The 19,725-nt window shown below is 36.9% G+C and overlaps 2 protein-coding genes across 2 annotated transcripts; both read right to left on the bottom strand.

Annotated features, from left to right (window-relative positions):
- Nucleotides 1-181: 181 nt before the first annotated feature.
- LOC140672770 (uncharacterized) lies at nucleotides 182-7,040 on the bottom strand. Its single transcript, XM_072905163.1, has 2 exons — nucleotides 6,901-7,040; nucleotides 182-5,223 (listed from the first exon to the last, which is right to left on the bottom strand). The coding sequence occupies exons 1-2, from the start codon at nucleotides 6,908-6,910 to the stop codon at nucleotides 4,946-4,948; spliced, it is 288 nt and encodes a 95-aa protein (XP_072761264.1). The 5' UTR covers nucleotides 6,911-7,040; the 3' UTR covers nucleotides 182-4,945.
- A 1,281-nt stretch (nucleotides 7,041-8,321) lies between these two features.
- LOC140672768 (uncharacterized) lies at nucleotides 8,322-19,200 on the bottom strand. Its single transcript, XM_072905160.1, has 2 exons — nucleotides 18,506-19,200; nucleotides 8,322-13,400 (listed from the first exon to the last, which is right to left on the bottom strand). Exon 2 carries the CDS (start codon nucleotides 13,397-13,399, stop codon nucleotides 12,518-12,520), a length of 882 nt encoding a protein of 293 aa, XP_072761261.1. The 5' UTR covers nucleotide 13,400; nucleotides 18,506-19,200; the 3' UTR covers nucleotides 8,322-12,517.
- Nucleotides 19,201-19,725: the final 525 nt, after the last annotated feature.

Below are 19,725 nucleotides of genomic sequence, written 5' to 3'. Positions count from 1 at the left end.
ACCTTTCGAGCACTCGCATCCTGGTCGATAAACCACCCTACGGCCACCCTACCGCCCACCAGGCTTGTGCTAAAAGTATCGTCACCATCGACGACCACCTGGTGCGTGGAACGCGCGCGTGCGCGTCCATTTGTCCCTTTTTCAGATGACGTCTTTGACGTTTTCAAAACAAACCAATTCAAACTTATTCGCCTGCCTCTCATCCAAAGCGATCTGACACATGAATCAAATTCAATTTACGTACAATACGACGACTAATAATTTGTCAATTTTCTAATTCTGCATAAGTAATACGTGCATGTAAAAGTATATAAATGCATACAAGGAAAAACAAGAGAAACCATGCTGCACTAGGTATTACACCTATATATTCGAAATTGAATTGTAAACTCGGACAGATACAGGTATGTTGGTTGGACAATTTTAATAAATGGGAACTACACACATTCACGGGATTCTCTCTCAACAAAATCGCTCTTTGTATTTGCTGTTAGTGAAAACGTTTTATTAAACTCTGAAAGTTAAAATAGCCATAGAGTTGACTTTTGCTTACAATTTGGTTTTAATGTAGAATCACATACAAGGTTAATATCGCCCACGTCCCTCCTCGCAGAACGCAAAGACAGTGGCATTTCCGTTCGTTCGTTCGTTCGTTCGTTCGTTCGTTCGTTATAACGTTCGACATATACCGTTGTTATACAATTGTTCTCGATGAATTTTTAATCGAAATGAGAAACGGTCGAGACACTGTCGATCGCTCGCAAAAGAGCTCGCTCGCGTTATAAGATAGATTCGGGCAAGGTATCGTGACGAAACTTTCATAATAATTGCCGTTTGCCCGCGCAAACGGAACGTATATAATATATACATATATAGAGTTGCAGATATAGCTCTGCGCGCGTGTAACAATATAATATAATTATATATTAGGAAGATAGAGTGTGTATACATATAATATTGTATAATAAATTTATACAAAATCTGAAAGATCGTCTTTTGAAGAAAGCACTTTTTTTACTCCTCCGCCGCACAAATTCGCCTCTGTTTCTCTCTCTCTCTTTCTTTCTCCCTTTCTCTCTCTCTCTCTCTCTCTCTCTCTCTCTATCTCTATCTCTCATTCTCTCATTCGTGATAATTGGTCGTCGAGATATAACGCGTGAATATATTATATATATATATATATATATATATATATATATATAAGTGTGTAGAGAGATAGAATATTATGTAAATTATCAAGAAGAGAAACCACGGTCTCTTCAACCGCGTCGTTTCTCTCGCGCGCGATGAGATGAAATAGACAGATGATGGAGATATAAGATAGCGTGTGTGATACGCACCGATATACGCGTATAAAAGATAAAGTACATTACATATATATATATATATATATATATGTGTATTATACGTAGACATGTAAAAAAAGAGATATATACCTCGTAAAAAATCACGAAACTTCGCGTCAGTCCACGTATATTTAAGTATGTAAAATCGCAAACCGCAGTTTATGCATTTTTTTTTTCCGTGGTATGTGTAACGTGTGTGTATTTGCGTGTGAACCTGTTGTTTTCAAACTCTGTTCTGCGATTAACATAAAAACATTAAGGAAAATCATAAGGAAAGCTTCGACGCGATAAACCGTTTGCAAAGAATTTCCGCTTCGGAGTATGCGCGACACGCGACACCACGTAATAATAATGTAATGGAGAAACAAGGGGTATTTTCTCACATCTACCCCACTGATAATCTGCTGTCCTAATATTACGGGGGAAGAAGGGCAGGGGAGGGGGAGGAGGGCTATACGCGCAAGCCCAAACGCAATAATAGGATCTCGTTATTCGTTCGCACTCGTGACAAAAGCGACAGAGATTCGCTTTTGAATCGATTCGTTTCTCTTTACGCGTGCAGCAACATATCTCGTAAACGCACAAAAGTAACAACAAGCGACTACAATAATATAGTACCGTTTTATGCATTTACTACGATTGGCACCTATCGTCCGGGCTCTTTAACCAAAATTGGCCAAGCAATATTGGATATAACCAACAACGAGGACTTACTATATATATATATATATATATATATATATATATATATATATATATACATATGCGAAGAGAGAATTTTTTTTTTCTAAATGAACCGTGATGTTTTTTTTTTTCCAAATGAATCGTGTTCTACGCGCTTTATATAAATATATAACTACTTTCGAGATACGCTTATCGCCAGTTTGCACGAAGCTTGCACTATAAGTATATATATACACGCTAACATTCCTATATCTAGATATTTCGTCTAATAGGGGACATATTACACAATTTGCTGATTTATATATATATATATATATATATTATAGAAGAAGAAACGATACGTAATGTTGTATATATATATATGTAATGCATAAAACGCGTAATATGCAATGAATGCACAATGTGCAACGCGTATTAAGTGGCGCATAGCATTTTGTTATCCCTAAGTGTTGTTAATAGTATAATTTTATATATATCTTTTCCTTTTCATATATATATATATATATATATATATATTCGTTTTTTTTTTTTTTTTTTTTTTTTTTTTACTACGTTGTAACAAGCCCAAGGAATAAGAACCATTCGCTGTAGAAAATGACGCGAATCGGCAATCGCTTAAATTAATCCTCGTATGAAATTTTACTTGGGAAGGCGCCCGAGCAAAGTGCACTAACACTCCGCGTACTCGTGTTTGATTAAAATGGCATGATACAAGTAGATTCGCGTTACAAAGGCAATTAGAGCGATTACAGTATATATACTGTGCCTCGCGTGAAAATTAGGCAGTGCTGACTAATAAAGTAATAATACATTTACGCAAAAGAGAGATGCAAACTTCTAGTGTATATATGTACATAATTTATAATAAAGTAACTGAATCCACGTGCAAAATATGGCCTAATGAGAGGGTAGAAGAGTACTCTTGAACATTTACTATATATATATCAAATGGTTGAATTCAAAATATTAATTATTTTCTTTCCGTCATTTTTCAATCATAAATTTTGAAAATAGAAAAATTTAAAAATAATATATCGTATGATAATTTATTTACTTTTATTAATTTTGTACACGTGCCTGTATTAATTTTTTATTTATAAAAAAATTAATAGGCCATAATATTTAATATTGTAGATGCAGTTACTTCATTATTGTTGAGAAATAAAACGCGCGTTAAGGGCGCCAGAAAGTTAAAAAAAAGTTAAATGCTGTATCGCTTACACGAGCTATTTTAGCTGAATACTTTGAACTTTCATGATTTTTACGTTACAGTTCGCGTCTCACTATGTTTACATTTGTCGCAAATTCATCGCTAGACAGATGCGTTTATTTTTAGGACTGTTTGCACCAACGTTGGTTACCGTTTTAATGTCATGGTTGATAAAATTATCTGTCTCCGGCTATATATATATATATATATATATATATATATATATATATATATATATATATATATGTATATATATACGGTTGAAATTCAGATATCTAAGAAGGGATATCTATATCTATATCTATATGTCTAACATTCATCTAGAGATAATCCAACTAAAGTTGCAACGCGTTAGTGCAACAGACCGCGTTATAGAAACGATTACATAATCGATCGTCTTGTAATACTAGATTATAGTGCGTACATAAGTAAGTGTAAGTGCATGTAGGCGTGTGTATGTGTGTGTGTAAATGTGAGTGTCATTTACCTCTCTTCTTATTTTATGTCGACTATTATAGATGAATGAGAGAAAATGTAAGAGTGCAGTGGAATCGCGAAATTTCGCTGTATATGAAATCAGATCGTTCCTTTTTTTTTTTTTTTTTTTTTTTTGTACGTCAGGGTGTAAAATATTTTTGCGTAACTGTTGGTATATGTGTGTGTGTGTGTGTGTGTGTGTGTGTGTGTGTGTGTGTGTGTGTGTGTGTGTGTGTGTGTGTGTGTGTGTGTGCGCGTGTGTTTAGTGTTTAATTTCACGCGATAACTTTAAGTGGACCCCAATAGACGAACGTGTATCCGCGCGCCGAGAATTATTCTCGCGAAAAACGTCACATTATTAATGTGCGTTGAATTATATCCTTATTACATTTTATACGTTGTACGTAAATTGTAAAAATTGTAAACAAATATAATCGTAAAGAGAGAGAGAGTGGAATTGGTATATATCGCGATATGTACAAACGATATCGATTTACCCTTTACGTCCTTTGCCCTCATTGAAATTATATGCAAAGGGTACATTGAGCGAACACAAACCATTTGTCAATTTGACATCGAACAAAGCTTTCTCCGCGCGCAGGCACAAACTTTTGTTAATGTCGCTTAAGTATAAATATATATATATATATATATATATATATTAAATATATATATATATATATATATATATATATATATATAATATATACATATACGAGTGTAAAAAGATAATGTACATGTATCTTTGTTATGCAAAAGACGCATTTTTCATGTCGCTTCATGACGTTGCGAGACGTTGTTAGTAACAGTCGAGTAACATTTTTCCCCGATTCGCTAACACATCTTTTCTGGTAAAAGTTATATCGAGGTTGCTTATTGGTGCGTTGGAGTGCTGGAAAAATCTTATCGCTATAATCAAGTTATTAAATTTCGACATCGACGTGTGAGTTATTCCGACTTCCTTATGATCCTATTCGCACAGAGAAGACGCGCCGCATTCTAGGAAACTCTATATGTACTTTAAGATATATTATATGAAATAATGGCTGTCTTTCTTCCTTCCTTCCGAAGGAGAAAAAAAAAGAAAAAAAAGATTTTGCTAAACTTCACCTTATTTGTCTTTCGATCCGCGCATTTCATCAAACTTCCTTCGTTTTCTCTCAGTCATGTCAGTCAAATCATCGAACAAATATACCTCGTACCTCTCTTCTCTTCGCTCGTATATATTTTAGGCCTCTTCGGAATGCGAGCCCTGAGAACTACGTTTCTGTTTGTGATTGTTATGATGATGATGCTGATGATGATGATGATGATGATGCTCTCGATGCTGCATCAAAGCATCCGTTTCCGGTTGATTCTGATGACCAACCAGAAGATCCAAGGTGTCTTTGGGTACGGCTGGTGCTTGCTCGCTCGTCGCTGGCGGAATAGGCGTTGCGACCGGCGATTCAACCGGAAGCGGCACGCAATGTAACACGTAACATCTTACGCCCGCTAGAATAACGCCTGAAACATAAATGATATAACATGAGCAACGTAATTGGAAGTATCGCTACACGTCATCTCACCGACCAGCAATTTAAGTCAACGCTGTATTCGATAGATTAGGGTAAACTCGGGTAAGATGGCCCCATAGTTTTTTAAAATGCAAAAAAACATACTTTGTATTTTTGTTATTTTTTTTAATAGTGCTTGGCATATTATCTTCGCTGAAGCTTAAATTACGTAATATTATCGAAATTAAAAGGAAAATATTTCATGGAAATTTTAAATCATCAAAATAGTACGACGTAAGCATTGGCCATCTTACCCAACTTTTCAGGAAAAGACGACCATAATATTTATACAAAAAAATAGTGAAAACGAAAATAAAAGTTATAAATCATGTAACAATTTACATATCTTTATAATATGTCTATAAACGTCGATTATGTACGGATAGCTTAACTGTAACTTATGCAACGTTTTAACAGTTTTTAGTGAAGAAATGAAAAACTTTGCAGGTAGAGTGAAAAGTAAAAATATGATGTAAGATTGACAATATCGTTATTTCGAATAATGTAGCGATTATTGAAAAAATGACAGCCTATGGCCATCTTATCCTAGTTTACCCTAACGTACGTAAAAAGTTGGAAAAGACAAAGCGGTTGGCGGTGAAAAAAATTATTAAATATATTTTATATCATAATAAAAGAAAAGTACACAAGGTGTCTCTCTTTCTCTCTTGTTAAGCGCATTTTTATACATCATTTTTCTTCGAACGTGCAATTGACGTTCTCGTCGATAATGCGGCTCTACGTGAAATAATCAAGATCCTTTGCTGATTTTATAGAAGCAAATTGTATGACTCTTGTACGATAAAAAAGATTATTAATAAAGGCAAAAAGGAAGAAAGATACTTTTCCGTATCTAAGAAAGCTCACCCAGTATAAGTAGGGCAGCGCCTGCTATGAGTAACGCCAATCTGTGGTTGGTGGTCGTTGCACCCGGAGCGAGTTGGACGAGACCGACCACGAGCACCACCGCGCCCAACAACAGGCACACCACCACAGCATGCAGCCCGGATATCTACGGGCAACGATCTTTCGTCAGCCAACAACGCATATGTGTTTGCACTTATCAGGATGAAAAGATGATTTTCTTGTCGTTTGTATATATATATAAAATATAAATAAAAATTCTCTCTCGCAAAATTAATACATGTGTCAAAGTTGGACACGTTTTCTATCTGCAACAATTTGCATATATTATATATGCAAATTGTCATTTTGGGCATATTGATTTTTGCATCGCAAAATAAATGTTAAAATATATATAACGGTAATAATATTGAAAAATTTCAAGAGAGATAGCTCTCTCTTAAAAAGCAATATCTGATTATCTTTTAATATAACGTCGGAGGATTTTATTTAATTTTTTTTTTTTTTTTTTTTTTTTTTTGCAAAAAACTCAAACAGAAAGATTAGACATCTTTTCTGTTTCACGCAAGTTGTTCCCTTTGTATTGTAGTTTTCTCTCTCGCTATAATATATTTCTATACTTGTATACACTTGGATTTGTATAATCTTGGAAAATCGCAAAGAAAGTAATCTTTAATCTAATTAGAGATATTAAATATAGTTCTTTTTTTTTTTTTTTTTTAACTTTAACTTTATATTGTGTTTATTACGATAACTATATTACCTTGCCGCATAAGTAGAGCTCGGGCAAAGGATCTAAATTGTTGTGCCCGTGTGGACTAGGGGTGGGTGGCGAACCTTGAAGGGGTGGTAGCCATTGTCCTCCCAAATAGAGCTGACTCGGCCGTTTCAACCTTTTTTCTTGCCTTCTACGCTCGTGACGAACCGCCACCGCTGGCATAGCACCAATCATCCTGATCAAACAGAAGGCAAACATAGTTTCAAGTATACCGCTCTCTTGGTGAAAAAGAAAAACAGTATATCAATCACGTTACCGAATTTGATAAATTCGTTTTATTTGATTTATAATTTAAATTCAAAAATATTTATTAATTGTATAATAATGATGTTATTTGTGAATTAAATACTAGGTAGGTTTTTTTAGTTTACTACTAAAATTATATAAAAATATATACTTGTATGAAATATTAATATTTGCTACGCTTAAAAAGAAAATATATTACATACATATGTATATACATGTCCGAAAAACGAAATGCATACTCTGCAAATAATTTGCTGTTTTAGTTCGATATACTAACAATAAAATATATATCTTTATATGGCGTTTGGAGATGTATCGCGTTTTACTTTTTTTTTAATGAAAATGTCACATTTTCAAAAATCAAGTTATTTTTCCAAAGTTGCATTTACAATTAGTATATTAATAATTATCTATCAATCTCACCTCTCCCCCTCCGCCACACACACACACACACACACACACACACGCACACATACATCATGTATTCGATGTTACATTATACCTAGAAAATATTATTTTGTACAAATTATTTTGTACGAAATATTTCTCGCGATTTAAACACATCTTGACATTGAACGGAAGCAGCAATTTGTTATTTCGTACATGTGAACGGTGAAAGAGATGGATATTTTTCGATAATCCAAAAAGAACGTGGCTGCAGAGATTAAACACTTTTTGGCGATATTCTGCGATACTGACACCGGTATACTTTTGCGCCAAGTGCGCTATGAACTTTGGTGACCCCGGTTGACCTCGGGCCGGTCGATACGTCATTGCATCCGCCCTAGCCCGGAGTCGATGCAGCAAAGTTCCAGGAGGCCGAGGGCGGAAAAAGAAACACGTAACCGTGGACAATGTCTTAATGATCTTACATTTAAGTTCCGTTAAGATTTATTATCCACTGCTATCTCAATGCTATTCGTTACTCTTCATTTAGCGAAATTAATCGACGCGAAATCAATTTTCATTCTTCTTCTCTGTAGAAGAAATTTAAGAGACACCCTTGAAACCATTTAAATGCAACGCACAGTCTGATGTAGATGAAATTTTCTAAGGAAAAAGAAAGAGAAAAAAAAAAAAAAAAAAAAAAGCAAGGACAAACTGTTTCCGGTAGAATGGAAAGAGTGGAAATACCTCAAGTGTAAAAGAACAATCATTCATTAAGAATGGAGCGTTTCATAAATATTTATTCGAAAAATCGTGCATCAAGTTGTATATAAGTGGTACAATAGAGAAATCGCATAAGAAAGCTTTGAGAATTCGATTAAAATCGCTACGGTAGAGTTAGTCGCAATAGCCAGCGAAGTAATACTCTTTTGCGCGTTTAGTATATGTAACGATAATTACAACAATATTTTTTCTTTTTTCTTCGTCATACGTAACGCGTAATCTTTTTGTAACTTAGCTTCCTATACGGATACGTTTGCCAAGGACGGATCCCATGGGGATGAAGATGATCATCAATTCGGTAACACGACACGGTAAACGATAGTTTTAATGATACCAGTCCCTCCCTCTCCCCCCCTCTCTCTCTCTCTCTCTCTCTCTCTCTGTTCCATATAATTCCGATCCTACGCAAACGTATCCTCTTGCACGTTGTATCCCTAAATTTCGCCACCTATGTAATAATATCTTTAAATTGTCCCGAGAGAGATACAAGATATGATGCACGTACATGTGTTTTCTTGCCGCTTATCATTTACACGCACACATCAATCTCAGTCCAAACGTGTAAAATGACGATTAAACGAGAAGCGGAAACATTTCTTTCCTTCTCTTGTGTGATACGTTCCTCTTATATTAGTTATACTTAAGATTTCGACAAGAATTTGGACAAACTGTGTAACGCTATAGGAAAGATTCGTCGAGATCCTGAATCATATATATTCACAAAGTGAGCATTTTAATTTCGTTTATACGTTTCTAGCAATACTTTCATCATTGAAAATCTTCCTCTCTCTCTCTCTCTCTCTCTCTCTCACAAAATCAAGAATCCCGGCGCCTCTGTTATCGATCAATAGCTACGATTAATGGGCGGGATCGTTCACAGCAAGTGCCACGAACACACGAGATGGAGACTTTTCTATCGTAATATTAAAAAAAAAAAAAAAAAAAAAAAAAAATGCTTTCGAAAAAAGACTAATAATTAACGCAACGGCGATTTATAATTTATTACAGTAATCGAATCGTACATCTAACATCCGTATTAATATTTTTACATAACGCGCTACTAGCTGTACAAGCTGTAAAATGTAAAGTGAGCGATCGAGAGATTTTGTCAACGATTCTCGAAAGTAGGACGAAAACAATATAATAAAAATATGCGGCAATTGAAATAATAATTCCACAAAAGGCGGATTCGTTTCTTCCAGAAATGTGGCTTTCTACGTATCGATAATCGATATACGATTCATGCATTTATTTAAATTTGAAAAGTTTGCAAACATACGATATAGGCGCGTGCTCATATATATGCGCGACTATATATGTGGAATATAATTGTACCACTTATTTGAGGGCGTCCAAATATCTGGAGCAGAGATATTTTCTGTCAGATACGCGTCCCTTGAAAAGGTATCGTGCTTCGTAAATCTATTCATATGTAAACAACAAAATTACAATCGAGATATAGTACGTGAAGTATTTCTAATTTCAATAAGATGAATACTCTTGGATTTAAATGCGAGAGAGACTTACACGCTATATACACATATATATATATATATATATATATATATATATATATATATATATATATATATGTATAAATATATATATAACAAGTAAGATTAGTTTGCGATTTCAGCCTTTCGAGTCGAGGAAACGAATTCGAATAGAATTAAGACTAAAAAATGATACTTTTCAAAAATAGAGAATGCCTATGATCACAGAAGTTCGAGAAACAATTAATCCTCGATTAACATTCATTCATACATTTGTGCATGTTTACAAGAGTCGTTTATATAGAATTTACATACCAAAGGTACGCGAAATTAGATAATCTCACGTGTATTTTCTCGTCTCTTTAACAAATGATGGAAAATAAAAGGGAAAAAAAAAAAAAAAAAATGTATCAAACGCACAACCAAAGGCACTTTTGCACGACGTTTAATTCAGAGCCGGTTTAAGAAGATTTTATTGTAGAAAACATTCTTGTGTAAGATCGTTTTTACGTGGACCGTATAGTTCTAGTATCTATTTGAAAGTAATTCTCTCACACTTGAACTTTTTCAAACAATTATTTAAGCGAAATTTTACGCGACTTTTTAAAGATTGTACAATAGATATTTAATATCGACGCGATAGGTCTGCTCCCACTTTGTATCGATCACCTCAACCGACCCCGATTTAATCGTAATGAATTTCACCCTTTTTATTCGCGTCTACTCTTTTACAATCTTTTTCTCTCTCTCTCTCTCTCTCTCTCTCTCTCTCTCTCTCTCTCTCTCTTTAATTGTTTCGTCACACAATTTTCCTCTCTCACACTTGCGCATTCTCACTTTCTTAAATTTGCAAAAGGCATAAAAAATTGTAATTAGATATAATTAAATATAGAGTGGGACACTCTGTTTACGTTATAAGAAGTATTATAGATATAGCGCCCCGCGATGATGATAAAAAGAGCATGTGTATAATGCAGCATGTATAATAGTATATAATATATACAGAGTATACACGATATTTCGAAAGAACATTTTCAATGTGATTTCATTTGACGTGTAAGACGATTAATTTCTTTTCTTAGGATCACAGAATAGTAGCGCCCGAGCATAGCAATATTTCATTTTAAAGATATTCGGAAACAAACGAGCGAACGCGACGAGCACAATATGTGTATAATAACGTCATTAATTTATTATACCTAGACTAGATGGAATCACGAAGATTGCGACGTCGTTTGTTCTCAAAGATCTCGCCATCTAAATCTACAGTGTATGTATGTAAATAAATGTGTTTAATATATTATAAAAAAGGAATATATAGCATATTACAAATTATCCACTAGCTTAACAATACTGCTGCGCCAACAGTCATTGGACGAATAGCTGCAATTTTTTCTTACTGTATATTTTGGAATTCGCCGTATATATATATTTCATGTGTATATTAATTGTATTTTTTTTTTTTTTTTTTCAAGTTAAAATATTAGCGCTAAAGTATTATATATCGAAATCAAAATCTCGGAATGTCATCGCAATATTCGATCGAGATATTAAAGATAACAATCACAATAAGTAATATAATATTTGTAATTTCTTTAACGCGAGATCAACTCGCTCGGAGAAATAATTGAGAAAGAGGATCGAGCATACATGTATGTATTATCCTAAATAAAAAGAACTAGCGCGTAATATACGCGTCGTTACACTTATACGTCTAATAGATTTTTTTGTTTTTTTTGTTTTTTTTTAAGTATAAACGAATTATTTTCAATAAGTTATTTCAACGAGTAGTACTTGCCGCTATAGAATGCATTTTGAATAGCAATGTCGTTTTTTTTTTTTTTTTTTTTTTTTTCGCAAAGTGTCGTGTCTCTTTCTACGATATGATCCTCCTTGGATAGTGTTCTTGGTCCTTGAATTCGATTCTTTTGTGTTTACCTACTTGGCGCGTTCTTTATCCGAAGCATCGTGCGATTATCGAAATAGTCGGCTCTAAAGAGCTCTAAGCTTCGTAACGATCGATCGATTAAAAGTTTCGTCGTTTTTTTTTTTTTTTTCTTTTCTTTTCTTTTTGTCGGAAAAAAGGGGGCATCGCGACTCTACAGATTTTGGCTGGCAACACGAAATATACATACATACATACATGTATCGTCGCGTAAAACTTGCCACTCGTGTTGCGCTCGTGGGTCGTGGGGCGTGGGGCGTGGGGTTTCGTTCCCGATACTCTAGTATATTTTATTTTAGCATTATTTATTTCGCTTCGCACGAGTTAACGTTAACGTAAAGTTGCGCTGTTGCGTGTACCTGGCAATTCGTGTCGTATAAATTGATTAGACGGCTCTCACGTTTTAATCGTAAGATTAAATATCCGCGTCTCTTCTTGTATATGTATATTTTTTTTTCACAATTTTCGAGAAACACGGAAGCGTTAAAGTGCGAAATTTGGACTCCCGTCAGAGACAAAAAGGACATAAATGCTTTGTTGTCGGAAGAGAGATGCTGGAGTAATAATAATATTTTGAAAAGGATAAAAAAGTTGTTGGCGCGATAGGGAATCTGTCGTTGCGTTACCCATATCGTTATTATAATGATATATGTCGTTGGCCACGTGGCGGTGGCGCGATTTCGTGTAACGTAACGCGGCCTCTCTCAAGCTTATCCTAGATTCCTAGATGTAGATGGTCTTCCATGGTCTAGATCTTGGAAACGTAATGCGGCCGATGAACTTGCTGCGGATTGCCATTCTGCTTGGAATATCGCACGTTCTGCAGCAACTCTCGAGTCTCGCTGGGCGAACCTGGACTGAGGCTGTTGGTGGTGGAGGTCTCGACGCGATCGCTGATAATCTCCTCTTCGGTAATCTGCTCCAGGTACAACGCCGACTGTACCGCCTGATTGTCACCGTTGATGGCGATCTGCGGCGAATACGCCGGCGGCGGGCTTCTCGGCGGCGATCCGTCACCGTCAACCGCCTTTCCGTCCTTAATCTCGATAGACGTCTCCGACGACACCTGCTTCATCTGCTTGGCCCGTCTGGCGTGGCGGGTGGTGAGCCCGCCAGTTTCCACGTCCCGTTCCAATCGATGCCCGGATCTGGATCTGGTGAGCTGACGTTGTACGTACTGCTCGAGATCGTCCTCCTCCTTCTTGGCGATCACGCGATTCAGCACGATGAGGAAGATGCCGATCAGGATCGCGAACAGCCCCACGGCCACGAGCTCGTTCCACCAGCCGCCGGAGGCCTTGGTGCCCCAGTGAGCGAGATCGCCCGGCAGGAGGCCGCTCATCAGCAGAAAGGCGCCCAGCACGAGAAACACCACCCCGATGTGCAGCATCCCGATCGAGGTGACCACCTTGGTGTCCAACATCCCCTGGCCGGCGTGACGCGCCGCCCCGTGCGTTCCCTTGTGATGCCTGCCATGGTGGTCCAGGGAGCCGGTCGAGGCCCTAGGCGACGTCAGGCCACTTTCGCCCGATTGCGCGCTATAACGACGCTCGCGAGCGCGACGCTGCTCGTCCCGGCGCTTTCGCTGACGTTTGATGGCCAGCGCCGAGTGCAATCCAACCGCGTGCATCCTGCAACACCGGAAAGACAACCCTTGGCTCAATCAGTCCCGCTAACAAGCCTCTTCCTCTCATTCTCTCGCTTTCTCTCTCTCTCTCTCTCTCTCTCTCTCTCTCTCTCTCTCTCTCTCTCTCTCTCTCTCTCTCTCTCTCTCGCTCTACGAACCTAGCTATCCTTTTCCCCCCCTCCCACCTCCCTCTTCTCTCTTTCTTGTAATGAATAATTTGCAATTTTCGTTGCGCAACAAACACATACCCATGGAAAGACGAGTAATCTGTGTTAACGCTGCTATATATTAATCAAGCGCGAAGCGAAAGAAAATGCCAGGATTGAGAAATGGCATTATTGTCATAAGTTACGCGGAATGCCGATAAAAGCAATCTATACATGCCGTCGCGAGCGAACAATACCGCCAACAATTGAATGCAACAATCGCGTATGGAAATTAATCGACACGCTACACTATACTATATACGGACAAAGTTGCTCTCGGGTCAAGTCGCGCGCTCTTCTACACGTTTCCCGGCTGCTCGATAGTCCATTGCTCTGGCAAACTCTCGCTTGTTATTCAGCATCGACTAATTAGCTACCTCTATTTATCTAAAAGCCTACAGGATCTATTTACAGGGTTTACAGGATGCACTGCGATGGAATCGCGCGTATTAAAGCGTATTGCACGATGACGCATTTTCACAGTCTTGTGAAAAGGTTTCTTCTTACAACGCGTATAAAAGTCGCCGCCTTATTTATTTCACGTAGCGTTTCCGTCTTCTCCTTCAGTCAGAAAAACGCTTACAATCGTTGCACACCATTATAAATTTATCCATATATATATATATAACACTACTATATATATATAATAATACTACGCTCATATAAAATAGATGACTTGTTTCTTTCCAACATTTTTTTTACAGCTGTTTATAATTGTACCATTTTTTTCTCTATCTCGTTCTCCCTTATCGCTATCTTCAACGACAAATTTATAAAACTTGATTTCTCAATTTTAATTAAACAAAAAAATAAATAAAGAAAATGATGACTTTATCGTCATCTCTCCTTCCTTCTTTTTTTTTCTCTCTCTCTCTCTCTCTCTCTCTCTCTCCCTCTCTCTCTCTCTCCCTGTCTGTCTGTCTCTCTTATAAAGATATACATAGTTTATACGATAAAATGAAACAAATCATTCAATGAAGGAAACAATTTCGCTACGAGAAAATTAGCTACTATATTTTGATAAAGTGCAGAATAACAATTTAATCAGAGTTATATAAATAGTTACATAATTCAAACTGAAACAATTCATTTAATGAACTAAAGAAACAACTTTGCAAAATTACATCCGCGCTTTTCCTTATGTCAATACTGAAAAAGATGATATTTCGATTAAGTTTAATCATTTTATTTTAATGAATTTTAATTAATAATATGGAACAAGTCAAACATTTCTGATGAAATTGAGAAATGTGAGAAACGAAAAATGGACAAAAAAAAATGTATGTGTCGTCAGGCGGCAAAAAATTATATGTGCACGCGAGATAATTTCACGTTATGAAGAAAATTTTAATTCTACTTGAAGAGAATTCAAGAATATTTGACCCACTATATATATATATATATTTCATACTCTTTCAAAGTCATTACATTTTTGTGCATTGACAAAGCCGCTCCTTCCGCAATTACGCGTAAAAAAAAAAATGCACATTTGAGACAAAGTAAATGGCATTACGAAATACTAAGTGTATGTCGTGCGTGTTATATTTATTATATATGAGCACGCGCTTTGTGGCATTGTTCTCTAAAGGGCATGCCTCCAAGTAATTAAATACTAAAGCACACTTTGCGATACTTGTGTCCAACTTGCGAGATTACGGGATAAAGCGAGAAAGAGAATATAAAAGGAATAAAGTCATATATATATAGTGAAGAATGTTCTTTTTTGCATCGAGAAGAAAGTCGTTCGTACCATTCGTACGGCGAATGCATAAAAGTTTACGAAGAATGTATTAGTATCTTTGATCCGTCTTGGTTCCGCCCACGAGGAAACCTACTCGCCGCTGCGTAAATGCCCGTACCGTACGGTAATTTAATCTGCCATCAGCGCAATCGATATCGAGAGAGAAAGAGAGAGAGAGAGAGAGAGATGGACGACACTCGAAGGAGCGAGGATCGATATCGAGTTCTCGAGAGCGAGTCGGAGGAAAAATCTCAAAGGTGACTCCGCGGATGCTCCTTCATTTTACGATCACAATGCGCGGCGCCGCAAAAGCGTTTCCTGCTCCACGATCAATAAAACCATCCCCCATCCCCTTGCAGAACGCAAACGCAAAGTACACACGCGGACAGATACTGGCAGTGTGTACCGTGTACACTGTGCGAGTTACGCTACGGAAAACCCACGCCAAGAAAAAAAAAGAAAGAAAAAGAGAGAGAGAGAGAGAGAGAGAGAGAGAGAAGCGCCGTCTTGCATTCTGAAAAATTAAGCGAGTTAATTTTTCACGATTTTCTTTAAATCATTTCGCTTCGCTTCTCCGATAAATCGGTGGGTTTTTCGCATATCAGAGGCAAGGATGAAATAAACGAAAGAAATTTTTGAAAAATTATTTTCGCGAAAGAAAAAAAAAAAAAAAAAGGGGAATGTAGAGTATAGAGAAATATTTTTATTACATATTCTAATGAACACACGCAGGCTTTCATCCCTTGCAAAATATAACTAAACAAGAATCTCGCATAAAATAACAGAGATTTAATTAATTATTGTACATGTGCATCCACATATATGTATATACAGTAAACGATGGAAAATTGATTGATGTACTTGTACGTTAAACGGTAACATTGATTATATATTAACGCAGCAACACGCGTAAGACAATAAATTTTAGGGAGACAAAAATTGTATACATATTTGACCGTGGCAAGTTACGAGAGACTGAATTACATTAATAGAAATGTGAAACTTTTTCCCGCTAATCCCTGGAGATTCTCTCTACCCGAGTTATCGCTCCGCTTGTGGAAATATTTCGTGACAAACATCCCTCAACGATATTAAAGCTTTACGCACCTTGTTTTCGTGCGTCTACCGTAATCTGTCAATATAGTTGATTCTCGACAAAGGAAATTGGAAGAAATGTCGAATATATATATATATATCTTTCGCTTCCCGACGACACATGTGTAATTTCGATACTAAAATACTAAAATACTAGCGATGCTACGTATATTTCTCAATTGACATTTCACGTTTGGCAGTATCGCCATTTATTGTATTTTATTACGTGACACGCGACACGTGCGCGTACTTTCATTTCGCGAACTTTTATTATCGCCCATTTGAAGCTTCGTTATTTTAAGTCTGGCGTACCGCCAACAGCGTGCGGCTCTCATTACAAGCTACAACGACTCGCGGAATCTGCGTGTTGTTTAACGCGCGAAACAAATTTGTCGTCGCAAAATTTAAAAATTCCCACGCGACACGAGGTAACGACCGGGATTCGGGCCGGGAAAAATAAAAACCAATTCGATCGTCAGTTACAATAGGTGGATATTTCGATTCGTGTGTTTTGAATTGCTGATGATTCACGCGTGACCTTTCCCGAAAATGGATTTTCCGCGGATGCGACAAGCAATGCAGCTCCTGCACCGGACGTGACACAAACGCAAACACGCGAGAGAGGCGATATATCGTCGGTGGTGTCTTAAGGTCTTCCGTAATTGTATAGATATATAGATATATATATGTGTGTGTGTGTGATAGATGTATGTAACTGGCAAGTTTGGCGAGACGCAATGTCCTTACAGCACGAGAGCTTATTCCGCAGTCATCGACCGATCCTACGTGTTTACGTTTGCAGCACAAAGAAAGCGCTGAAGCACCCTGTGGAAAATCGACTGAGCTTTTAAACCGTCCGGATTATTTTTCTTGGCTATAAAAACAGGCTGTCTGCCAGCGAAGAACCGATCGTACATCATGTATATACTTTCTTGTATACGTAAATGTGAAAAAACGCCACCCCAATGTGTCTCCGTTAATATCGATATAAAAATAAATGCTATATTTAAGATTCACGTATACATGTACGAAGATTAAGCTCGTTTAAGCGTCAACCATCTGACATTTGAAACGTCATCTTCTAAACCTAAACGATCCGAGGTGGCGGATTGTACGATCAAGTCGATCATACGATTGTTTCCGTTCTGTCGTGAGTGGCAGACAGGGGGTAACCTGTTGCCAGAACACGAACATTGCCGGGTCGTGTGTAATAACGTTGAGAAACGATGTATATAGCTACTTGGTTCGATCAATGATAAACTGTGTAAACTAGTGGAAACGGGTGCTAAGTGATGGTGAGATTAGGCGGACGAATAATTTGCCATCTCTCTCGGCGGTTCTCCACCATGTAAAACGAGATCGTTGCGAGAGACCGCTGTATCAGTTGTATGCATATAGATATATGCGTCAAACGCATATTTCTATAAATATCTCGAAATGCGGAGGAGAAAAAGGGAAAAAAGGCAACGATGATAGCGAAAGAAATTGCGTATCGCCGTACCTCGGCTGGCGTGTGCCAGCTACGGCGGCGCTAAAAGGATACTTTTATATCGCTCTATATACTATTATATATCGCGCATGCAACTGTCTATAATGTGCATTTCTCGGAATAGAATTTTCTAGACAAAGCTAGTCTTCTTGCCGGACATGCGTTTTCTATATTTTCAAACATTGCACACCTTTTCACAGGACGCGACGCTCGCGCGCCTCGCGTACATATAAATTCAGTCTCATATATATATATATATATATATATACTAAATTGTTAATTTTTTTTATTAAAAACAAGACACGTATCGAATGTAAACAAAGCACTCTGTTGACGAATTGAAAGAAAAAAAGACATTTTATTTGTATACGTATTTTTGCGTCGCATCCTGCGAATAATTCGGATTTTCCAGAGATGGCGTTTTTTTTTTTTTTTTTTTTTTTTTTTTTTTTTTTACGAGAAGCTGTTGTGGATCGATAATCAAAATGAGTCATGTTGATCTGGAGTAACAAGACGCGATTGGAGATTATTAAATTTCAATGAAATTCGATGCGTAATAGTATAATGAAGATGGTTACCTGATTTTGAAACTTCACACTTCCTTGAAGAAAATGAGCGAGTCTCCGAGGCGTCGATGACGTCTCACGCCATGAACTTCCCTCCCGATCACTCCCGATGGCGAAGCGTGTCTCCCCGTGTGAAATTAGAAAATTGCCGCTCTCCTCCTTTCTCTCGCTTCACCCTTGCTGTTCTCTCTTCCCTCTTTGCGAGAAGGCTTCTCGGAATCGTTACATTTTCCACTGAAAATTTCCCTCTCTTCCCTCGGTCGCCGTGTATTTCTGCCGGATCGACGGCGGCAGCGGCGAATCCACCGCGGGAGTGTTTCTTGTTTCTTTATGTTTTTCCTTTTTCGGAGTAAACTCGCGCGCGCACGTTCTACCCCGAAAGATCGTGGACGAGTAAAGCCTCTCTATGTTACTAAATAAGAGCGTGTAAGCCAGGACACGCCTCTGCAAAGCATGGCGCAGACTCAGATTCCGCTCTCTCGGCTCTCGGCTCTCGGTTCTCGGTTCTCGATACTGATGTAAACGGCGAACGGAAATTCGCAGGGCTTTTACTCCGACGAGAACGATACGCGCAAGTCACACCACCGCGAGACGAATTACATACATATTAATTTTCCAAGTGTGTCAACGCAATAAAATTAATATGCATTTGTCAAACTTGCTACCTGTAATCAAAGAGAGGGAAATCAATCGAGATATTAAACTGTGCGATATTCTCTCTTTTATTCATTTGTATTCATTTTTAAGTAAAAGAAAATTATTATTATTAAGCACATATACTATAGGATGTAAATGATGGTAAAAATAATTAATAAACCGAGAGAGAGAGGAATATATTCATTATAGGTATATATCAATTCCAATAAGTATATGTAATTCCAACAGGTACCTCTAAAAAATGCAATGTGCACAGCAGATTATATATATATATATATATATATAATCAAATATATATAAAATATATACAAAAGGGAATATATATTTTTTTTAATATATAAGAAAAAAATATAAATTATATAAAGTATCTTGTAATATAGAGGAGAAAAAGGAATATATTTTTTAAATATATATTACAGATACTTGTTTTGTAATAGAGTACATGACAAGATACTTTATATAATTTAGATTTCAACATAAAAAAATATTCTTCATTGTAGAAAGGATTTTTCTCCGCTTTATTTTTCCCAAGAATAAAATTACATATATATCCTCTTTTCATTACCTCTATATTT

This window comes from Anoplolepis gracilipes, chromosome 13, assembly GCF_047496725.1.
Source record: "Anoplolepis gracilipes chromosome 13, ASM4749672v1, whole genome shotgun sequence".
NCBI classification, from domain to species: domain Eukaryota; kingdom Metazoa; phylum Arthropoda; class Insecta; order Hymenoptera; family Formicidae; genus Anoplolepis; species Anoplolepis gracilipes.
This window is presented reverse-complemented; position numbering and strand designations above follow the sequence as displayed.